Source organism: Canis lupus, chromosome 13 (genome assembly GCF_048164855.1).
Source record: "Canis lupus baileyi chromosome 13, mCanLup2.hap1, whole genome shotgun sequence".
In the NCBI taxonomy this organism is placed as follows: domain Eukaryota; kingdom Metazoa; phylum Chordata; class Mammalia; order Carnivora; family Canidae; genus Canis; species Canis lupus.
Genome location: NC_132850.1, coordinates 19,002,069 through 19,018,315, shown reverse-complemented (window position 1 = coordinate 19,018,315; position 16,247 = coordinate 19,002,069). Strand labels below are relative to the sequence as shown.

General features: G+C 57.6%; 1 protein-coding gene and 2 long non-coding RNA genes across 5 annotated transcripts; 1 reads left to right on the top strand and 2 right to left on the bottom strand.

Moving 5' to 3' along the window:
- Positions 1 to 3,448: 3,448 nt before the first annotated feature.
- Positions 3,449 to 6,266, bottom strand: LOC140602712 (uncharacterized). 2 transcript variants are annotated; one of them, XR_012005608.1, is made up of 3 exons: positions 6,155 to 6,266; positions 3,910 to 4,001; positions 3,449 to 3,727 (listed from the first exon to the last, which is right to left on the bottom strand). It is a non-coding gene; the product is annotated as an uncharacterized lncRNA (long non-coding RNA). The 2 variants fall into 2 exon arrangements; XR_012005607.1 differs by lacking the exon at positions 6,155 to 6,266 and having other exon boundaries at positions 3,910 to 4,803.
- A 317-nt stretch (positions 6,267 to 6,583) lies between these two features.
- On the top strand, positions 6,584 to 10,620 carry KLHL33 (kelch like family member 33). Its single transcript, XM_072772669.1, has 3 exons — positions 6,584 to 7,593; positions 7,798 to 7,965; positions 8,051 to 10,620. Exons 1-3 carry the CDS (start codon positions 6,713 to 6,715, stop codon positions 8,601 to 8,603), a joined length of 1,602 nt encoding a protein of 533 aa, XP_072628770.1. The 5' UTR covers positions 6,584 to 6,712; the 3' UTR covers positions 8,604 to 10,620.
- Positions 10,621 to 12,492: 1,872 nt separating this feature from the next.
- On the bottom strand, positions 12,493 to 16,218 carry LOC140602716 (uncharacterized). Of its 2 annotated transcripts, XR_012005610.1 has the most exons (4): positions 15,742 to 16,203; positions 13,459 to 13,894; positions 13,246 to 13,335; positions 12,493 to 12,635 (listed from the first exon to the last, which is right to left on the bottom strand). It is a non-coding gene; the product is annotated as an uncharacterized lncRNA (long non-coding RNA). The 2 variants fall into 2 exon arrangements; XR_012005609.1 differs by having other exon boundaries at positions 13,246 to 13,894; positions 15,742 to 16,218.
- Positions 16,219 to 16,247: the final 29 nt, after the last annotated feature.

Here is a 16,247-nt window from a genome sequence, read left to right as displayed (position 1 = left end):
CCCAGGTCCTTAGGGAGCAGAGCGCCGTCCCGGCCCATCGGCCTGTCAGGGCCACCTCTGCAGCCGGACCAATCCCTTTAGGGGACGGGACCCACCCCAGCAGCCCCGCCTGTCCTGCTGGGGGGCGGGGGGTCGCATCACTGCCCCTTCCCTGGTTCTTCCCCGAGAAGACATCCAGAACCGCAGTGGAAAACACCCTGATGCAGGGGCCCCGCCTCGAGGTGAGAAAGAGGAGTCATGGGGCAGAGGGAGCGCCGTCCCCTCCCGCCTCCGTGACCGTGCTCGCCGGCCCCGCAGGACTTTGGTCCTGGCGGCAGCGGAGATCACCCCATGCCACACTGTCCAGTCCTCCCCCCAGAGCCCGTGGGGTGGTGAGACGGCTGCAGACCGTGGGTTTGAGCCTCCCTTTCGCCCTTTCTCACGAGGACCCCCCTCGGGACAGTGAGGAAGCCGTAGTCCAGGTGGATGGCAGGCGGCCCGCAGCCCCGGCTCCTCCCCTCCGGCCCGGGGACCAGCCTGTGCACAGGACACCAGCGGGCGGCCAGGGCCTGGGACTGACCCCAAACCCTCCCTCCCCTCTTCTGGCCCCTGCACAGCCCAGGCTCCCCCCCCGCCCCCCCTCCCGGGTCACTCACCCGGCCTGTCCCTCCTGTCCTGTCCCGCATCCTCCTTGGCTTTGGAATTGGCCGCTCAGCAGGACGGCCCTACAGGTGGAAGGGGGGAGGAGGGCATCTGGGGACGAGGCCGGGGGGGGGGGGGGGGGGATTGAGTGTCAGAGATTGGGCACCCGGAGCCCAGCCCCCAAGCCCGCCAGCACCTGCTATAATTAGTCGGGTGGGGCCGCTGACCCGGTGAGGGGCAAGTTCTCTCTGCCACCCAGTCCAAGCTGAGAAGGTTCCACTGCGAGTCAGGGGAGTGCCGGTGTCTCGGGAGGGTGGAGATCGGTATGATGGTGGCAAGTCAGGCGGGACACGGGGCCGGCACTGGATCTGTACATGTGCTTCCCGCATGCTTTGCTGCCCTTGGTGAATCCCAGAGTTGGGCGTAGGGCCAGGCTGTCAGGGCCTGGGGACGAGTTGGGGGGAGAGCATGGGTGCCAGGGCCTGGGTGCTGGAGCCTGGGTGCGGGGTGGGGGCTGAGCCTGGGTGCTGGGGCCTGGGGATGGGGTGGGGGCTGAGCCTGGGTGCTGGGGCCTGGGGCCAGGGATGGTGGCTGAGCCTGGGTGCCAGGGCCTGGGTGCTTTGGCCTGGGAACGGGTGTCGGGGCAGAGCCTGGGTGCTGGAGCCTGGTGCTGGGGCCTGGGGAAGGGGGTGGGGGCTGAGCCTGGGTGCTTTGGCCTGGGGCCAGGGGTGTGGGGGCAGAGCCCGGGTGCTGGGGCCTGGGGGTGGGGTGGGGGCTGAGCCTGGGTTCTGGGGACGGGGTGGGGGCTGAGCCTGGGTGCCGGGACCTGGGTGCTGGGGCCTGGGGGCGAGGTGGGGGCTGAGCGTGGGTGCTGGGCCCTGGGTACTAGGGCCTGGGGATGGGATGAGGAGTAGGGACTGGTGCTGGGGCCTGGGTGTTGGGGATGGGGGTGGGAGCAGAGCCTGGGTGCTGGGGCCTGGGGATGGGGGTGGGGGGAGAGCCTGGGTGCTGGGGCCTGGGGATGGGGTGGGGGTGAGCCTGGGTGCTGAGGCCTGGATGCTGACCCTGGTGTGAGGGCCTGGGGACGGGCTGGGGGAAAGCACGGGGAGGGGCTGCAGTCAGCACTCCACGGCCCCTTGGGGCCCAGCTCTGAGCCCCTCCTTTCTCCCCTCGCGGCTGCCAACAGCGGGGGACCATGAGCGCCCTGGAGCCCACACTGCCGGCCTCGGCCCCGGGGGTCGGTGTTCCCGGCGGGGGGCAGCACCTGGGCCTCCCTGGGCCCGAGCAGAGACCCCCCTTCCGGCCTCCTTCCTCCGCGGAGGACAGCGGGTCGCCCCCGGTTGTCCTGGCCCTGGGGAAGCTTCCGTGTCAGGAGGAACAGGAGGAGGAGGCAGAAGAGGAGGAGGAGGAGGAGGAGGAGGAGGAGGAGGAGGAGGAGGAGGAGGAGCAGGAGGAGCAGGAGGAGGAGCAGGAGGAGGAGCAAAAGGAGCAGGAGGAGGAGCAGGAGGAGGAGGACGAGGACGAGGAGGAGCAAGAGGAGGAGCAGAAGGAGGAGCATAAGGAGGAGCAGGAGCATGAGGAGGAGCAGGAGCAGGAGGAGGACGAGGAGGACGAGGAGGACGAGGAGGACGAGGAGGACGAGGAGGACGAGGAGGAGCAGGTGCTGCTCAGCGAGGAGCACCCGGGCCTGTTCTTCGCGGCGGCGCAGCGCCTGCGGGCGCAGGGGCAGCTGCTGGACGAGCGCGTGCGCGTGGGCGGCCGCGCCTACGGGCTGCACCGCGTGGTCCTGGCGGCCGTGAGCGGCGTGTTCCGCGCGCGGCTGCGGGGCGGGGGCCCGGGGTCGCCGCTCGGCCTGGCTGTGGCCCCCGCCGCCTGGGAGGCAGTGCTGACCTTCGCCTACGAGGGCCGCCTGGGCCCGGCCCCGGGGCGCGACGTGCTGGCGGCGGCCGAGGCCCTGCGCGCGCCCCGGGTCAGTGCGGCCGCCCGGCGCAGGTGCAGCTGCGAAGCCGGCGGCGCGGGGCCGGGGGCGGAGGGGCCCGGGGCGGAGGCGCCCAGTGCGGAAGCCGAGCTGCGGGAGACGCTGCGGAGCATCGAGCTGCTGTACCGGGAGGGTGCCGGCTGCGACCTGGAGCTGCAGGCGGGCGGCTGCCGGCTGCGGGGTGAGCGTGGGCCGGGGCGGGGGGGGGGGGGGGCGACCCCTTAGCCCGCTGGCTGCTGCGGGGGGCACGGGGGGACCGGGACCGCGAGCAGGAGGTGAGGGCCCAACCCGGGGCCCAACCTAGGGCCTCCCACGCCCCGGCCTCTCCTGTTGAGGACGCAGGGCAGCCCGAGGAATAGGGTGCAAAAACTCCGTGTGTCCTGACCCCAGGCGTGGTAGACACGAGGCCTGCAGCTAACCCACAGGCCCGCTTTGGCCTCCTGCAATCCTGGGGCCACCAGGCCGCGGCACCTGAACTTAACTGCACGCATCACCGGGAACGCTAAGGAGGGTGCACTCAGTGGCAGATTATGCAGGTGCTGCCGACATTCCCTGAGGTCCTGGGGTCCAGGCACTTGTAGGCACATCGCCTCTTTTTGTGCTCCCTGCAAACTAGCGAGGCAGCTAACGTTATCCCAGGCGCAGGGCAAGAGGGTTAAACTCGGAGATGTGACCCTACGACCACCTGACACAAGCCAATGTTGGCTAGCCGGGTCTGCGCCTGCCGGGGGGCCATGTGCTCCCTCCCATGCCACCAAACCAAAGACACACAGGATCCGACAAATGCCAGTTGGGATGCAGGCATATAAAAGTGTTAGATTAAAAGGTGTCGATTGAGAGATTCTCCAGTTGAGCTCTTAGACTTTACTCATGAAGAAACGAGACTCCAAGACACGTCCAGAGGCCTACAGCGACTGCCCATTAGAATGAGCGGAGTCCAAAGTACTTCTGGGACTCCCAGGGGAAAAAGCATCCTGCTTAGCTTGCACGGCTTTAACAAAAGGACCGTAGACTGGGCAGTTGGACACCACAAATGTAGTTTTTACAGCTCTGGAGCCCGGAAGTCGAAGATCAGGGTGCCCGTAGGGTCCTGGTTGGCAGAGGGCCACCTCCTCACTGTATCCTCACCTGGTGCAGGGAGAGGTTACCTCGCTCTTGTTCCTCTTATATGGCAGTAATCCTATTCATGAGGGTTCCGCCCCCACAGCTAATTACCTCCCAAAGGTCCCACCTACAAATATCACCACCCTGGGGACTAGGGCTTCAACATACTGAAGTCGGTTGATTATTTAGGAACTGAAGTGGCTTACCTGCTTGGAAGAAGGCAGATATTCTCAGGCAACATGTATTTGAAAGCTGTCACTGATGCTCACTACTTGGGAAGCACCGAGATGCTCCCTACCTGGTGCTCAAAAAGACAATGGAAAGCCACATCAACATCATCTGTCCCTGCGGGGAGGCCAACCTGCCACAGATGGTCTGCGAGGCTGGAGCTCCTAAGCTTCCCTGGGAGTTCAGCTGTGCTCCCTGCCCAGAGGACTTCCAGCAGCATTACCCCACTACCTTTTTTTTTTTTTTTTTTTTAATTATTATGAAGCACCTCCAACACATGGCAAATTAAGAAAATACTACCGTAAACACTCGAACATCCTGCTTGCTCCCAGACTTAACAATTAACACTCTTATGATATTTGTTTCATCTCTTTATTTATCACTGAGGTTTAAAGTAAGTCTGTGACATTTTGCTCATCAATACTTGGGTTTGTGTCTCTTTAAAAGAGGACATTGCCACAATACTCCTGTCTCACAAGATGAACAATAATTCCTTAGTTTCACCTAGTCCAGGTTGAAATTTTCCCACTTTTCCAAAAAATCTTTCCACTTGCCTACAGCTGCTTCACTCAAACCAGGAGCCGATTGAGAACTCTGCTGTGCTCACATACACATCTCTGAGGCTGCCTTTACTCTTGTACAGTTCGGTGTCCTTTTTTTATGGCTTAAGTGAACAAACAAGATTAGTTATATAGAATGCTCCATTTTCTAGATTTGTGTATGTTTTCTGTCATGGTTTTAACTTTTTCCTTTAGCTTCTCAATTTCTTTCTTTTTTCTTGTATATTTTTTTTATTGGAGCTTGATTTGCCAACATATAGCATAAACCCAGTGCTCATCCCATCAAGTGCCCCCCTCAGTGCCCGTCACCCAGTCACCCCCCGCCCCCCTCCCCTTCCACTACCCCTTGTTCGTTTCCCAGAGTTAGGAGTCTCTCATGTTCTGTCTCTCTTTCTGATTTTTCCCACTTATTTTCTCTCCTTTTCCCTATAATCCCTTTCACTATTTCTTATATTCCCCAAATGAATGAGACCATATAATGTTTGTCCTTCTCCGACAGACTTATTTCACTCAGCATCATACTCTCCAGTTCCATCCACGTCGAAGCAAATGGTGGGTATTTGTCGTTTCTAATGGCTAAGGAATATCCCACTGTACACATAGACCACAGCTTCTCTATCCATCATCTGTCGATGGACACCGAGGCTCCTCCCACAGTGTGGCTATTGTGGACGCTGCTGTAAACATTGGGGTGCAGGTGTCCCAGCGTTTCACTGCATCTGTATCTTTGGGGTAAAGCCCCAGCAGTGCAATTGCTGGGTCGTAGGGTTAGCTTCTCAATTTCTTATAAATTTGACTTTAGAGCTAAAGTTTCTTTTTTTAAGATTTTTAATTTTTTTTGTTCATGAAAGGCACACACAAAGAGGTAGAGACACAGGCAGGAGAAGCAGGCTCCTGGTGGGGAGCCCGATGTGGGACTTGATTCCAGGACCCCAGGATCACACCCTGAGCCAAAGGCAGATGCTCAACCACTGAGCCCCCCAGATGTCTCTAGAGCTAAAGTTTCAATTAGATTTAGGTTAAATATTTTGGTAAGAGTAGTCCATACTTGATGCCAAACATCTCAAATTGAGTTACGTTAGGAAGCACGTGAGTTTAGTTATCTAATAGCATTTGCCAATAGGGTAGTTTCAGCGTCACGAGGGCCATGCAGACAGGAAGGCAACCGATACCCAAGTATACCCTGCAACCTGACGTTGGTGACAGGAGGCAGTGAAGATCCACTCAGAGAGTCACCGTATGGGCTAGAAAATAAATCCCTTCCTTTCTCTAGGACTCAGTTTCCTTTTCTTAAAACGGGCAATTGAACCGGATGGTTTCAAAGGTTTTTAGTTTAAAATGTGATTCCGTGAACTGTACTGAGATGAGGAGGGGGTGTGAGCAGAACCCTGCACACGGGACATCGGAAGCAGGAGATGGCAGTGGGTGAGATAAGATCACAGGCATTCCTGAGCGTGGCACCATTTTCTAAGAAAAATTGGACCAACAGGGTAGCGGATGCCAGTGGCTCTTACGATGGTAAAGGAAAGCGCTTTCTTTAGTGCAGGATAGAAACCCGAGCCAGTTGCACATTGCTCTTTGCAGTTGGGTCCATCCCCCCTAATGAATCGCATGTCTGTAACCTGCATTGTCACAGGCCCCTGCGGCGGTACCCTGTGCTCACCAGCGCTTGCCTGGGGCTTTGCGCCGCTGCCGGGGTGGGAGCAGAGGCGGGCCGGCCACCCTGGCTTCTTCTCCCCGCGGTGCCCCTTCCCCTGGGCTTCTCCAACCTGCGGTGCACCGGGCGGGGTGGGGGGGGCGGGTCCGGGCCCCCGCAGTCCCGCTCACCCGCACCCTCCCCCTACGGTGCCCTCCACCTCCCCTCTCCCCCCTGCAGTGCCCCTCCCCCTCCTCTCTCCCCCTGCGGTGCCCCTTCCCCTCCTCTCCCCCCCCGCGGTGCCCCTCCCCCTCCTCTCTCCCCCCTGCGGTGCCCCTCCCCCTCCTCTCTCCCCCCTGCGGTGCCCCTCCCCCTCCTCTCTCTCCCGCAGTGCCCCTCCCTGTCCTCTCCACCACCCCCGCGGTGCCCCTCCTACCCTCTCCCCCCCGCAGTGCTCCTCCCCTCTACGGTCCCCGGGCGGGGTGCGGGGTGCGGTCCGCCCGGCCCCCGCAGCCCGGCTAACCGCGCCCTCCCCCCGCAGTGCACCGGGCGGCCCTGGCGTGCGGCAGCGAGTTCTTCGGCGCGATGCTGCTGAGCGGCATGCGGGAGTCCCGGGGCGCCGCGGTGCGGCTGCGCAGCATGTCGGCACGGGACCTGCGGCTGCTCGTGTCCTTCGCCTACTCGGGCGCCGTGCGGGCGCGGTGGCGGCGGCTGCTGGGGGCGGCGCGGGCCGCGGCGCGGTACCAGAGCGCGGCGTGCCTGGCGCTGTGCGAGCGCGCCCTGGGCCGCGGCCTGAGCCCCGCGCGCTGCCTGGCCCTGCTGCCCGCCGCGGAGGCCGCGGGGCTCGAGGCGCTCGGCCGCCGGGCGCGGCTCTACCTGCTGGGCCACCTGCCGGCCGCCGCCCGCAGCCCCGCCTTCGCGTCGCTGCCGCCCGCGCTGCTGGCCGAGCTCCTGCGCAGCGACGCGCTGCACCTGCGGGAGGAGCTGGAGGCCTTCGCGGCGGCGCGGCGCTGGCTGGCGGCCCACCCCGAGGCGGCCGAGGTCGAGGCGCGGGCCCTGCTTCGCGGTGTGCGCTTCGGCCGCATGTCCACGCGCGAGCTGCGGCGGGTGCGCGCGGCCGGGCTGCCCCCGCCGCTGCCGCCCGACCTGCTGGCGCGCCTGCTGGAGGAGGCGGCGGCGGCCCCGGCTCGCGGCCGGCGGAGGGAGCCCGACGGTGCGCTCGTGCTGCCCGGCGGGGACGGGCTGTCGGCGGACCTGGCGGCCGGGCGGCCGGCGCGCGGCGTGTGCTGGGCGCGGGCCTTCTGCTGCGGCACCGGCCGGGTGCGCACCGTGGAGTGGGGCCGCCTGCCCGCGCTGCCCGGGGCGCGCTTCCGCCACGGGGCCGCCAGCCCGCAGGGCCGCGCGCTCTACGTGTGCGGCGGCCAGGACTTCTACGGCCCCGCCAACACGCTGGCGTCCACGATCAGGTACGGCCTGGGCGCGGGGGTGGGGGGGTGGGGTGGGGTGGCGGGGATGCGCCCGGCCACCTGTCCCGTGGTCTGATCCCCTGCAGGTGGGACCCCGGGGAGGGCGGAGGGGGGATGCGGCCCGGTCCCTGCAGGTGGGACGCTGGGGAGGGGCAGAGGGAGGGATGCAGCCCCGCCACCTGTCCCGTGCTCTGCTCCCTGCAGGTGGGACCCCGGCCGAGGCGGCTGGGAGGAGATGGCGCCTCTGGCCCAGGCCCGGAGCCTGTTCCCGCTGGTGGCACTGGGCGGGCTGCTGTACGCGCTCGGCGGCAGGAGTGGGGATGTGGCTCTCAGCTCCGTGGAGGCCTACGACCCCGAGCGCGACGGGTGGAGGTGAGGGGGCTGCCCCTGCCGGGCGGGTTGGGGGGAGGCCGGGAGCTGCAGGAGGCCTGGGCCTGAGCCTCCCTCTCTCCCCCAGGCCCGCGCCAGCCCTGCCAGCACCGCGCTTTGCCCACGCGGCCGCCGAGTCTGAGGGCCGCCTGTACCTGAGCGGGGGCTGCGACGGGGCGGGCGGCTACCTGGCCTCCCTGCTGCTCTACGACCCCAAACAGGAGAAGCCGGGGACACTGCTGAGCCCCATGGGCGAAGCCCGGGCTGGCCACGTCATGGCTGCTCTGCAGGGCCGGTTGTATGTGGCTGGCGGCCTCGGGGACACAGGGGACCTGCTGAGCTTGGAGGCCTATGACCCGCGGACTGACAGCTGGGCCCGCCTGGCCCCTCTGCCCTCCCCGCACGTGGGGGCCGCGGGGGCCGCGCTACAGGGGGAGCTGCTGGTGCTGGGGGGCTACAGCCACCGGACCTATGCACTGTCACACCTGGTCCACGCCTACTGCCCCGGCCTGGACCGCTGGCTCTGCCTGGGAACACTGCCAAGGCCCCGGGCCGAGATGCCCGCCTGTGTCCTGGAGCTGCCTGCTGTGCAGCACGCAGACTTGCTCCCCTCCCAGCAGCAGAGCAAACCTGCAGGGTGAGAGAGCAGCAGCGGTGGGTGGCGGGGAGGAAAGGAGCAGAAACAGAGAAGCATGGAGATTGTGGGGGGACGAGGACAAGCTGTGTCGTGAGAGCACAGGGTCGTATGATCTGCTTTTGCGCATATGATCTCCGCTGAGCAAGAGGTGGCCCAGGATTCCTGGAAAAGGCTATTGCCGACGGGGAGGCAGCTGGATGCCGGGATGCGGAGAGGAGGCCCGGAGCGGCCCTACCAGGTGTCGGGACCGTGACATGGCTGATGGGCAAGTGCATCGGGTTCGGAGACAGGAAGCTCCGGGCGTTGGCATGCAGGGGCCACGAGGGGACCGTCCCAACAACCGCGCCTCTGACCCAAGGACCAAGATGAAAAACGTGGGAAGGCCAAGGAGTTTGAGTTTGAGGACACGAGGACCGGACATTTCATGCTCTTCGCTTTTTCAGGACCTGCCCTCCAATCAATCCATGGGACACCCAAACCCCCTTGGTGATTGTCCTTCTCGGGTGACTCGCAGGCCCACGCCAGCGCCTCCTCAGCCCCCACACCGCAGGCTGCGCCGAAGAGCCTCTGGCTTTCTTTTCTTTTCTTATTTACTCATGGGAGACCCGGGCAGAGGGGACCTCGTGGGGGACCCCGGGGTCACGCCCTGAGCCCAAGGCAGGTGCTCCCCGCTGAGCCCCCCAGGCGCCCCCTTTTGGTCTTCGATCTGAGGCACAAGTCCTTGTCGGGGGCACTGCCAGGGCCAGGAGGAGGGGTGCTGTGCGTGGGGATGATGATGAGGCATGGGCGGGGCAGAGAGGTGCCCGCAGTGGGACTGTGGTAGCTGAGGTTGGGGGGCATGGAAGGAGCCAGAAGCCTGACGGGCCTCTCCTTCCTCTGGGGAGGGTTTGGGGATCGGGAGTGGCGACCCAAGGGCCTAGTTGAGAGGAGGAGGCCGAGAGAGAAAGGGAGAGGCCAAGAGGACTCCGGAGGGGCTTCCCGCTTCCTTTCCCTTTCCTCTAGAGTTTTTAAGATCCGTTTCCTTTTTTTTTTTTTTTTTTGGGCCAGGCAAAGTTCAGTCAGATGCTTCCTTTCTCCTTTCCTCCACCCTGCTCTTCCTTCCTTTTCTTTTCTCTTCTCCTTTCTCCGTCACGGTGATCGGTCACCTCCCAGGTGCCAGGCACTAAGTGAGGCAGGAAGGACACCGACCGGGGAGGCCCTGAGCAGTGGGCGGGCTTGCGGTGACCTTGGAGTGGGGACATCGAGCTGGTCCTCCCCGTACCTCGCTCCTTGCTCGTAGAGGTGTGGCAGCCCAGACGATGGAGGGGGGATCCCTGCCAGGCCTCCGCTAGGGAGGTCGTTGCCAGATGGCTGTAGTTTGAGTTGGATTTTGAAGACTCCTTGGAAAGTCACCAGTCAGAGAAGAGAAGCAAGTGAGACATGCAGTGCCCTGTGTCTCTCTAGCAGAAGGGAGGTCAGTGTTCCAGAGGGTTCTTCAGGGCCTTCTACTGTTGTTGCCGGCCCACCCTCGTCTCTGGAGCTTTTCTGAAGATGGCAGCTTTCACCTAGTTGTGTCTTCTCTCGATTCACAACTCCCCTTGGTCCTTCCTGCCGGACCCCTGAGCAAGCAGCCGAGGGCAGAGAAGGGTCAGTTATGTGTATAGGTCACTTTTCTATTATCACGGTTTATTAGGGGTCTCATCTTCCTGAGGGTGAGATAGAGGAGCCTCTCTTTGACCTTTCTTCATCCTGGCCTGAGGTGCTTGGCGGGCTTTGGTTTCTGTCTTCTTTTCTTTTTTTGAGATTTCATTAGTAAGTTCTTTTTTACCCATCTCTCTGTTTTGGAGCCTAGATGAGCACGAGGAGGGATAAGTGGGAGATACGTGAGGAAAGGAAAGACAGAGTGAAGAAGCCAGAGAGGGAAATTGAGGGTCCTGAGAACCTATGAGGCTTGGGTCTTCAGGATAAACTTCTGTGAACGTGCTCTTTGTGGTTTGTAGGCCAAGACCAGCCTAAATAAAGGTTTCATCGTTGTTGAACGATTCCTGCCTGAGTTTCTCTATTTTAAAAAGCACATGCAAGTGCCTGTAGTTCGGTCCTATCTCCGCCTAGGACGGACTTCTCACCAAGTAACCCGAGGCCGTCCTCATTCTCCATCTTTCTGCAGGATTGACTGGCTTGGCTTGAAAACTGGGCCCTTATCCTAAATATTTCTTCCCTGGCTCCGGAGAGGACACTCTTCTGAGCCTTCTCTTATTTCTCCAAAGAGGTGGCAGACGGGATGCCCAGCTGGCTCGGTCAGAGGAGCATGTGACTCTTGGTCTCAGGGTTGTGAGTTCAAGCTCCATGTTGGGTGTAGAGAATACTTAAATAAATAAGTACATAAAGAACTTTAAAAAACTATTTTAAAAAACCCAGAGAGGCGGCAGAAAGCTGAATCCTATTGTCCAAACGGACATGGCTCCATCCCAGGTGGAGCTGAGAGCCAAGGGTCCAAAAGTACGTGGATAGGGCTGGTTACAGAAGTCTCCAGATTTTACTATTTAGTTTGGTCTTTTTTTTTTTTAATGCAGACTCCACATTCAGCATGGAGCCCTATGCAGGCTGTGAACCCATGCCCCTCAGCTCAAGAGTTGGACATCCAACCAACTGAGCCACCAGGCCCTCCTCACTATTCAGTTTTTGAATCGCAGATGGAGTGAGAAGAGAGGAGGCCTTGGATTTGTAGGAGGACACTAGTCAGTGGTCTACCCTTTGGTGAGAAAGACCTGATCTAGGCCCGGTAACAGGCTGGGGCTCGAGCCAAGTGGTGTGTGATTGATTCAGTGTAATATTGCGACTCCAGAAAGGAAGCAGGGTGAGAGTCAGCAATTGGGATGGAAAACACTCACACAGAGTGCATAATCATGGCAATCCAGGGATCAGGCCACGGGTTGGTGAGTGGGTGGAGGCCCAGGATTCTTACCTCGGGCCCCTCAGATAATGAGCCAAGGTGTTTTACATATTCCGCTGCTAGCTGCCTCCACACTCTTCCCTCAACCTCCTTTGTGGGTGAGGGCGGAATTTCTGCTATTGCTTCCATCGTTTCCATCATTTCAAGACTGACTCAGGAACTGGGTGGGACTGGGCATGCAGGGAATGTCTAGTATCAGTAAACACATTGGACTACCTGGGTCCTTTGTCTTCTGCGCCTCATTCTAGATTGTTCATATTCTTCTTTTACCTTGCGTTATGTTCTTCTTCTTTCTTTTTATTTTTTATTTTTATTTTTTATTTTATTTACTTATTTATTGCTTTTTTTTTTTTTGCTTTATGTTCTTCTTGAGAAAGCTCTCCTCTCTTCCATCTAAAGTCATAATAACTTAATGTGGGTTCTAGTTTTTTTTTTTTCCTAGCCTCCCTCATGTCTCCTTGGATGTACCATCATCATGACTTCAGACTCTACAGGCTTTTTTGAGACTATCATTTTCCCTTTTTCCTAGACACAAAGCATTGAAATCATTTGAGTTTGTTCTCCCCTTATCTTTCTTCTTCACTTGAAGAAATATGGGTAGATGTGTGCAGTTTTCCACTCTTCTGCATTGTCGCTCCTTCAGCCTAGACTCTGTGTGGGCAAATAAGGATACTTGGTTTTGTATCTACTAGGATTTTCATGTCACTTTCACCTTCCTTTTTTTTTTTTTTTTTTCCATTTTAAACCTTCTCTGTTACCAACTTTGCAGGTGTCCAGGGCAAAATACATGGAATGTGAAAACACTGGGACAAGAAACCAGTTAGATTTCTATGTCAGTAGTTCAGAATCACAAGATGAGTCAAGTGAAGAAGAATCTTGGAATGAAGAGATTTTAGAGATCATGTCATTCAAACACTCCTTTTTTTTTTTTTTAAGATTTTATTTATTTATTCATGAGAGAGAGAGAGAGAGAGGCAGAGACACAGGCAGAGGGAGAAGCAGGCTCCATGCACCGGGAGCCTGACGTGGGATTCGATCCCGGGTCTCCAGGATCGCGCCTTGGGCCAAAGGCAGGCGCCAAACCACTGCGCCACCCAGGGATCCCTAAAATATTTAAAAAAAAAAGACTTTATTCATTTATTCATGAAAGACACAGAGAGAGAGAGAGGCAGAGGGAGAAGCAGGCTCCATGCAGGGAGCCCAATGTGGGACTCGACCCTGAGTCTCTAGGATCACGCCCTGAGCTGGAGGCAGACGCTCAACCACTGAGCCACCCAGGGATTCCCATGATTTAACGGGTTTAAGGAGGGTGGGTTGACTACAATGTAATCCGATATAAACTACTCTTAAATGTTGCAGGCTTAGTTTTCCAATGCTCTGATGATGCAAAGTATTCAAAACTTAGTGACTTAAAACAATATTCTACTATATTTCTCATGATTTTATGTGTCATTAGTTTCACTTAAATTCAGGCAGGGTTTAGCTAGATGAATTTTCTGCTCTATGTTCACTGATGAAGTTACTCGGTTGTATCCAGCTGGTCAGGGCACCGATCGGGAGTCCCCAAGACAGCTGGGTTCACGTGTTCGGCATCCTGGCGGGGGCAGGGCGGGAGGGGGGTTGGCTGGAAAACTAAGCTCAGCTGAGATTGTTCACTGAAGCATATGCATGTGGCCCCTCTTCCGTGGGGTAGTCGAAGGGTAGCTGAACTTACCTGGCAGCCTCCAGAGGGAGTATTCCAAGAGTCCTGGGTGGAAGGTGTGAAGTTCCTTCGACCTAGCCCCAGAAGTCCCAGAACGATACCCTGCAATGTATATTGGTCAAGCAAGTCACCAGGTCATCCCAGGTTCAATAAGGGAGAAATCAGACTCCATTTCTCAGTGGCAGGAGGAGAAAAAAGTTTGTGGTCTACTTTAATCTGCTATACCTGGTAAGGGAGACTGGGCAGAGGAGGAGGGCTTACAGTGGGGAACATCCTTGAAGGAAGGTGAGCAGAGGCAGCAGCAAATATCAACAGGCCAGAGGCCAAATGCACACTTGTTTTGAGTCAGAGGCGTCAGAAGGGCCAATGGCCTGAAGTTCTTGTAGCCCCCTGATGGGCTTCTGTGGCTCTCAGGTGGCCCGGAAGGCCTCCGTTGGGATGTCAGGCGCTACTGGGTAAGTGCTGGTCTACGTACTGCAACTCCTACGATGTTTTGAATTCGGCAGTAGTGGGATCCCTGGGTGGCGCAGCGGTTTAGCGCCTGCCTTTGACCCAGGGCGCGATCCTGGAGACCCGGGATCGAATCCCACGTTGGGCTCCTGGTGCAGGGAGCCTGCTTCTCCCTCTGCCTATGTCTCTGTCTCTCTCTCTCACTGTGTGCCTATCATAAATAAATAAAAAAAAATAAAGTTGTTTTGAATTTGGCAGTAGTTACACTGAATGGAAACACGAGCTATAAACCCAAAGGTAATTATTCACAAAGGAGAACAAATCCATTGAAACCAGTGGCCTTTACACTCCCAAGGCTCTCACTCCCCTCAGCTCTGTATCAGAGGAGGCTTGCCCTTCCCGGTTCAAAGTCCTGTTCCTTCAGGAAGTTATCAAAGTCCCTTCCCCACATAACCCTGTGGTTTGTTTCCTAGTGGAATATAGCATTTCTCATAATCCACGTATTATTTTTGCAACTTTCCGCATGTGTCTGTCCCCTTCATGAGATCATAAATGCGTTTTGAGAAGAATGCGGGTTTTATACGTTTTACAAGCTGTCATTTGCATTTGGTAGATGCTTAACGGATTTAACCATTTTTCATTGCAGTGTAGCTGACATAGTGAACAGGTGTTTGTCAAATCAAAATGGGCGAGGACAAGAAGTGTGCAAGAAGATGGACAAGAAGAGATGAACAGCTGTCATAGGTGCTGGGCCCTTACTAAAGGCACTTCTAAGGCTGAGAGGCTGGCACTCCTTCACCCCGGGAGAGACGCCGCAGCTCAATGCTATCTACCGGCAGTTGGGGATGTAAGCTGAGAAGAAAAAACTGAGTGCTCTCTAAGAACTGGGAAATGAGAAAAATAAGATCACCAATTCCCAGGCCTGGCCACCAGGGAAATGAAGACTCCAGGGCCCATTCCACCTGTCAGGATTAGAGCTTCTCAGAGTTTAATGTGAGAGGGAATAATCTGGGAATCTTGTTAAATTATAGTTTGTGATTCATAGGTCCGGGGTGGAGGCTGAGAGTAGCTGTTACAGTCAAGGTGATTCTATACTGAGCCGCGGGCATCTGAGTCCTGTATTGGCTTCTTGAATGTTGTGCCCAAGTATCTACATATATAAACACGTAGTGTTTTATAATAAATCATCTTCTTTCTATTTTTTTATATCTCATAGACATTTTATAAGTTTTTAAATTGTGTGTGTAGGTAAAAAAATAAATATAAATATATATATAAATAAATATAATATAAATAAATGCATTATTTATATATTATAGTTCAGGGTTATAAAGGGGCTGAAAATATTCATTATAAGAAGGGGGTGTTGGGACTGTTAAGGCAGGTAAGCAAGGAAACTACTGAAGACACTGGAATCTGGCTCAATAATTTGAGAAGATGGGATGCTCTTGCCAGTCTGGAAAACAGTATGGAGGTTCCTCCAAAAGTTGAAAATAGAGCTTCCCTATGACCCAGCAATTACCCCAAAGATACAAATGTAGTGATCTCAAGGGGCACCTGCACCCCAATGTTTGTAACAGCAATGTCCACAGAAGCCAAACTGTGGAAAGAGCCCAGATATCCACTGAGAGAAGAATGGATAAAGAAGAAGATAAAGAATGGGCTGCTATTCAGCTATCAAAAACAAACAAACAAACAAACAAACAAAAAAGAAATCTTGCCATTTGGAATGACGTGGATGGAACTAGAGGGTATTACGCTGAGCAACATAGGTCAATCAGAGAAAGACAGGATCTCACTCACGTGTGGAATTTTAGTAACAAAACAGAGGAGCCTAGAGGAAGGGAGGGAAAAAAAAAACAAGATGACATCAGAGAGGGAGACCAACCATGAGACCCTTAATCCTAGGACCGGCCTGAGGGATGTGGAGGGAAGGGGGTGAGGGATGGGGTCGCCGGGGAGGCCGGAGCACTGGGGGGTGTGCAAGGCTCATGAATCACTGACCTCTGCTTCTGAAACTAAGAATATAAAAGTCGGAGCTGAAGCTCCTGTGCTTACCTGGGAAGGAAGGGGGCCTCTCTAAGGCGCGGGGTATTTTCCAGAAGACAGAGACGCGGTTTTCGCCCGCTGCTCTCCTTTTGCTCTGCTCTCTATGAAATGGCCCCAGCACCCCTGTCCCGGGGTCGCCCGTGTCCTTCTGGAGCCTGGTCCCACCTCCTGGGACACGTTCTGCTCAGCCTTTCGGGACGTCCCGACGGACACAGTCGCTCCCGGACCCACCGGCGTCCGCCCAGCGCCCTCGGCCTTCTTTACGCCGGGTCTACACCTGCTCCCTCCCCCGGTTCCCACGGTCACCGAGTCCCTTCGGACCAGTTAGGAGCCCGACGAGCTGGGACGCCTCAGGGTCGGGGGCGGAGAGCTTGCCGCAGGGGGCAGGCGGGACGGCACCCGGGTCCCCTCCGCGACCTCCCCTCCCCGCCCTCCGTCCTCCCCGCTCCCCTCCCCGCTCCTCCTCCTCCCCGCTCCCCTCTCCGCACCCCGCCCTCCCTGACCCCCTCCTCCCC

Excerpts from the sequence above, each read along its gene's own strand:
- KLHL33 (XM_072772669.1), top strand. The coding sequence starts at position 6,713 with ATGCTGCTGAGCGGCATGCGGGAGTCCCGGGGCGCCGCGGTGCGGCTG. Across the intron at positions 7,594-7,797 it reads ACGCTGGCGTCCACGATCAG|GTGGGACCCCGGCCGAGGCG; the intron begins GTACGGCCTGGG and ends TGCTCCCTGCAG. Across the intron at positions 7,966-8,050 it reads CCCGAGCGCGACGGGTGGAG|GCCCGCGCCAGCCCTGCCAG; the intron begins GTGAGGGGGCTG and ends TCTCTCCCCCAG.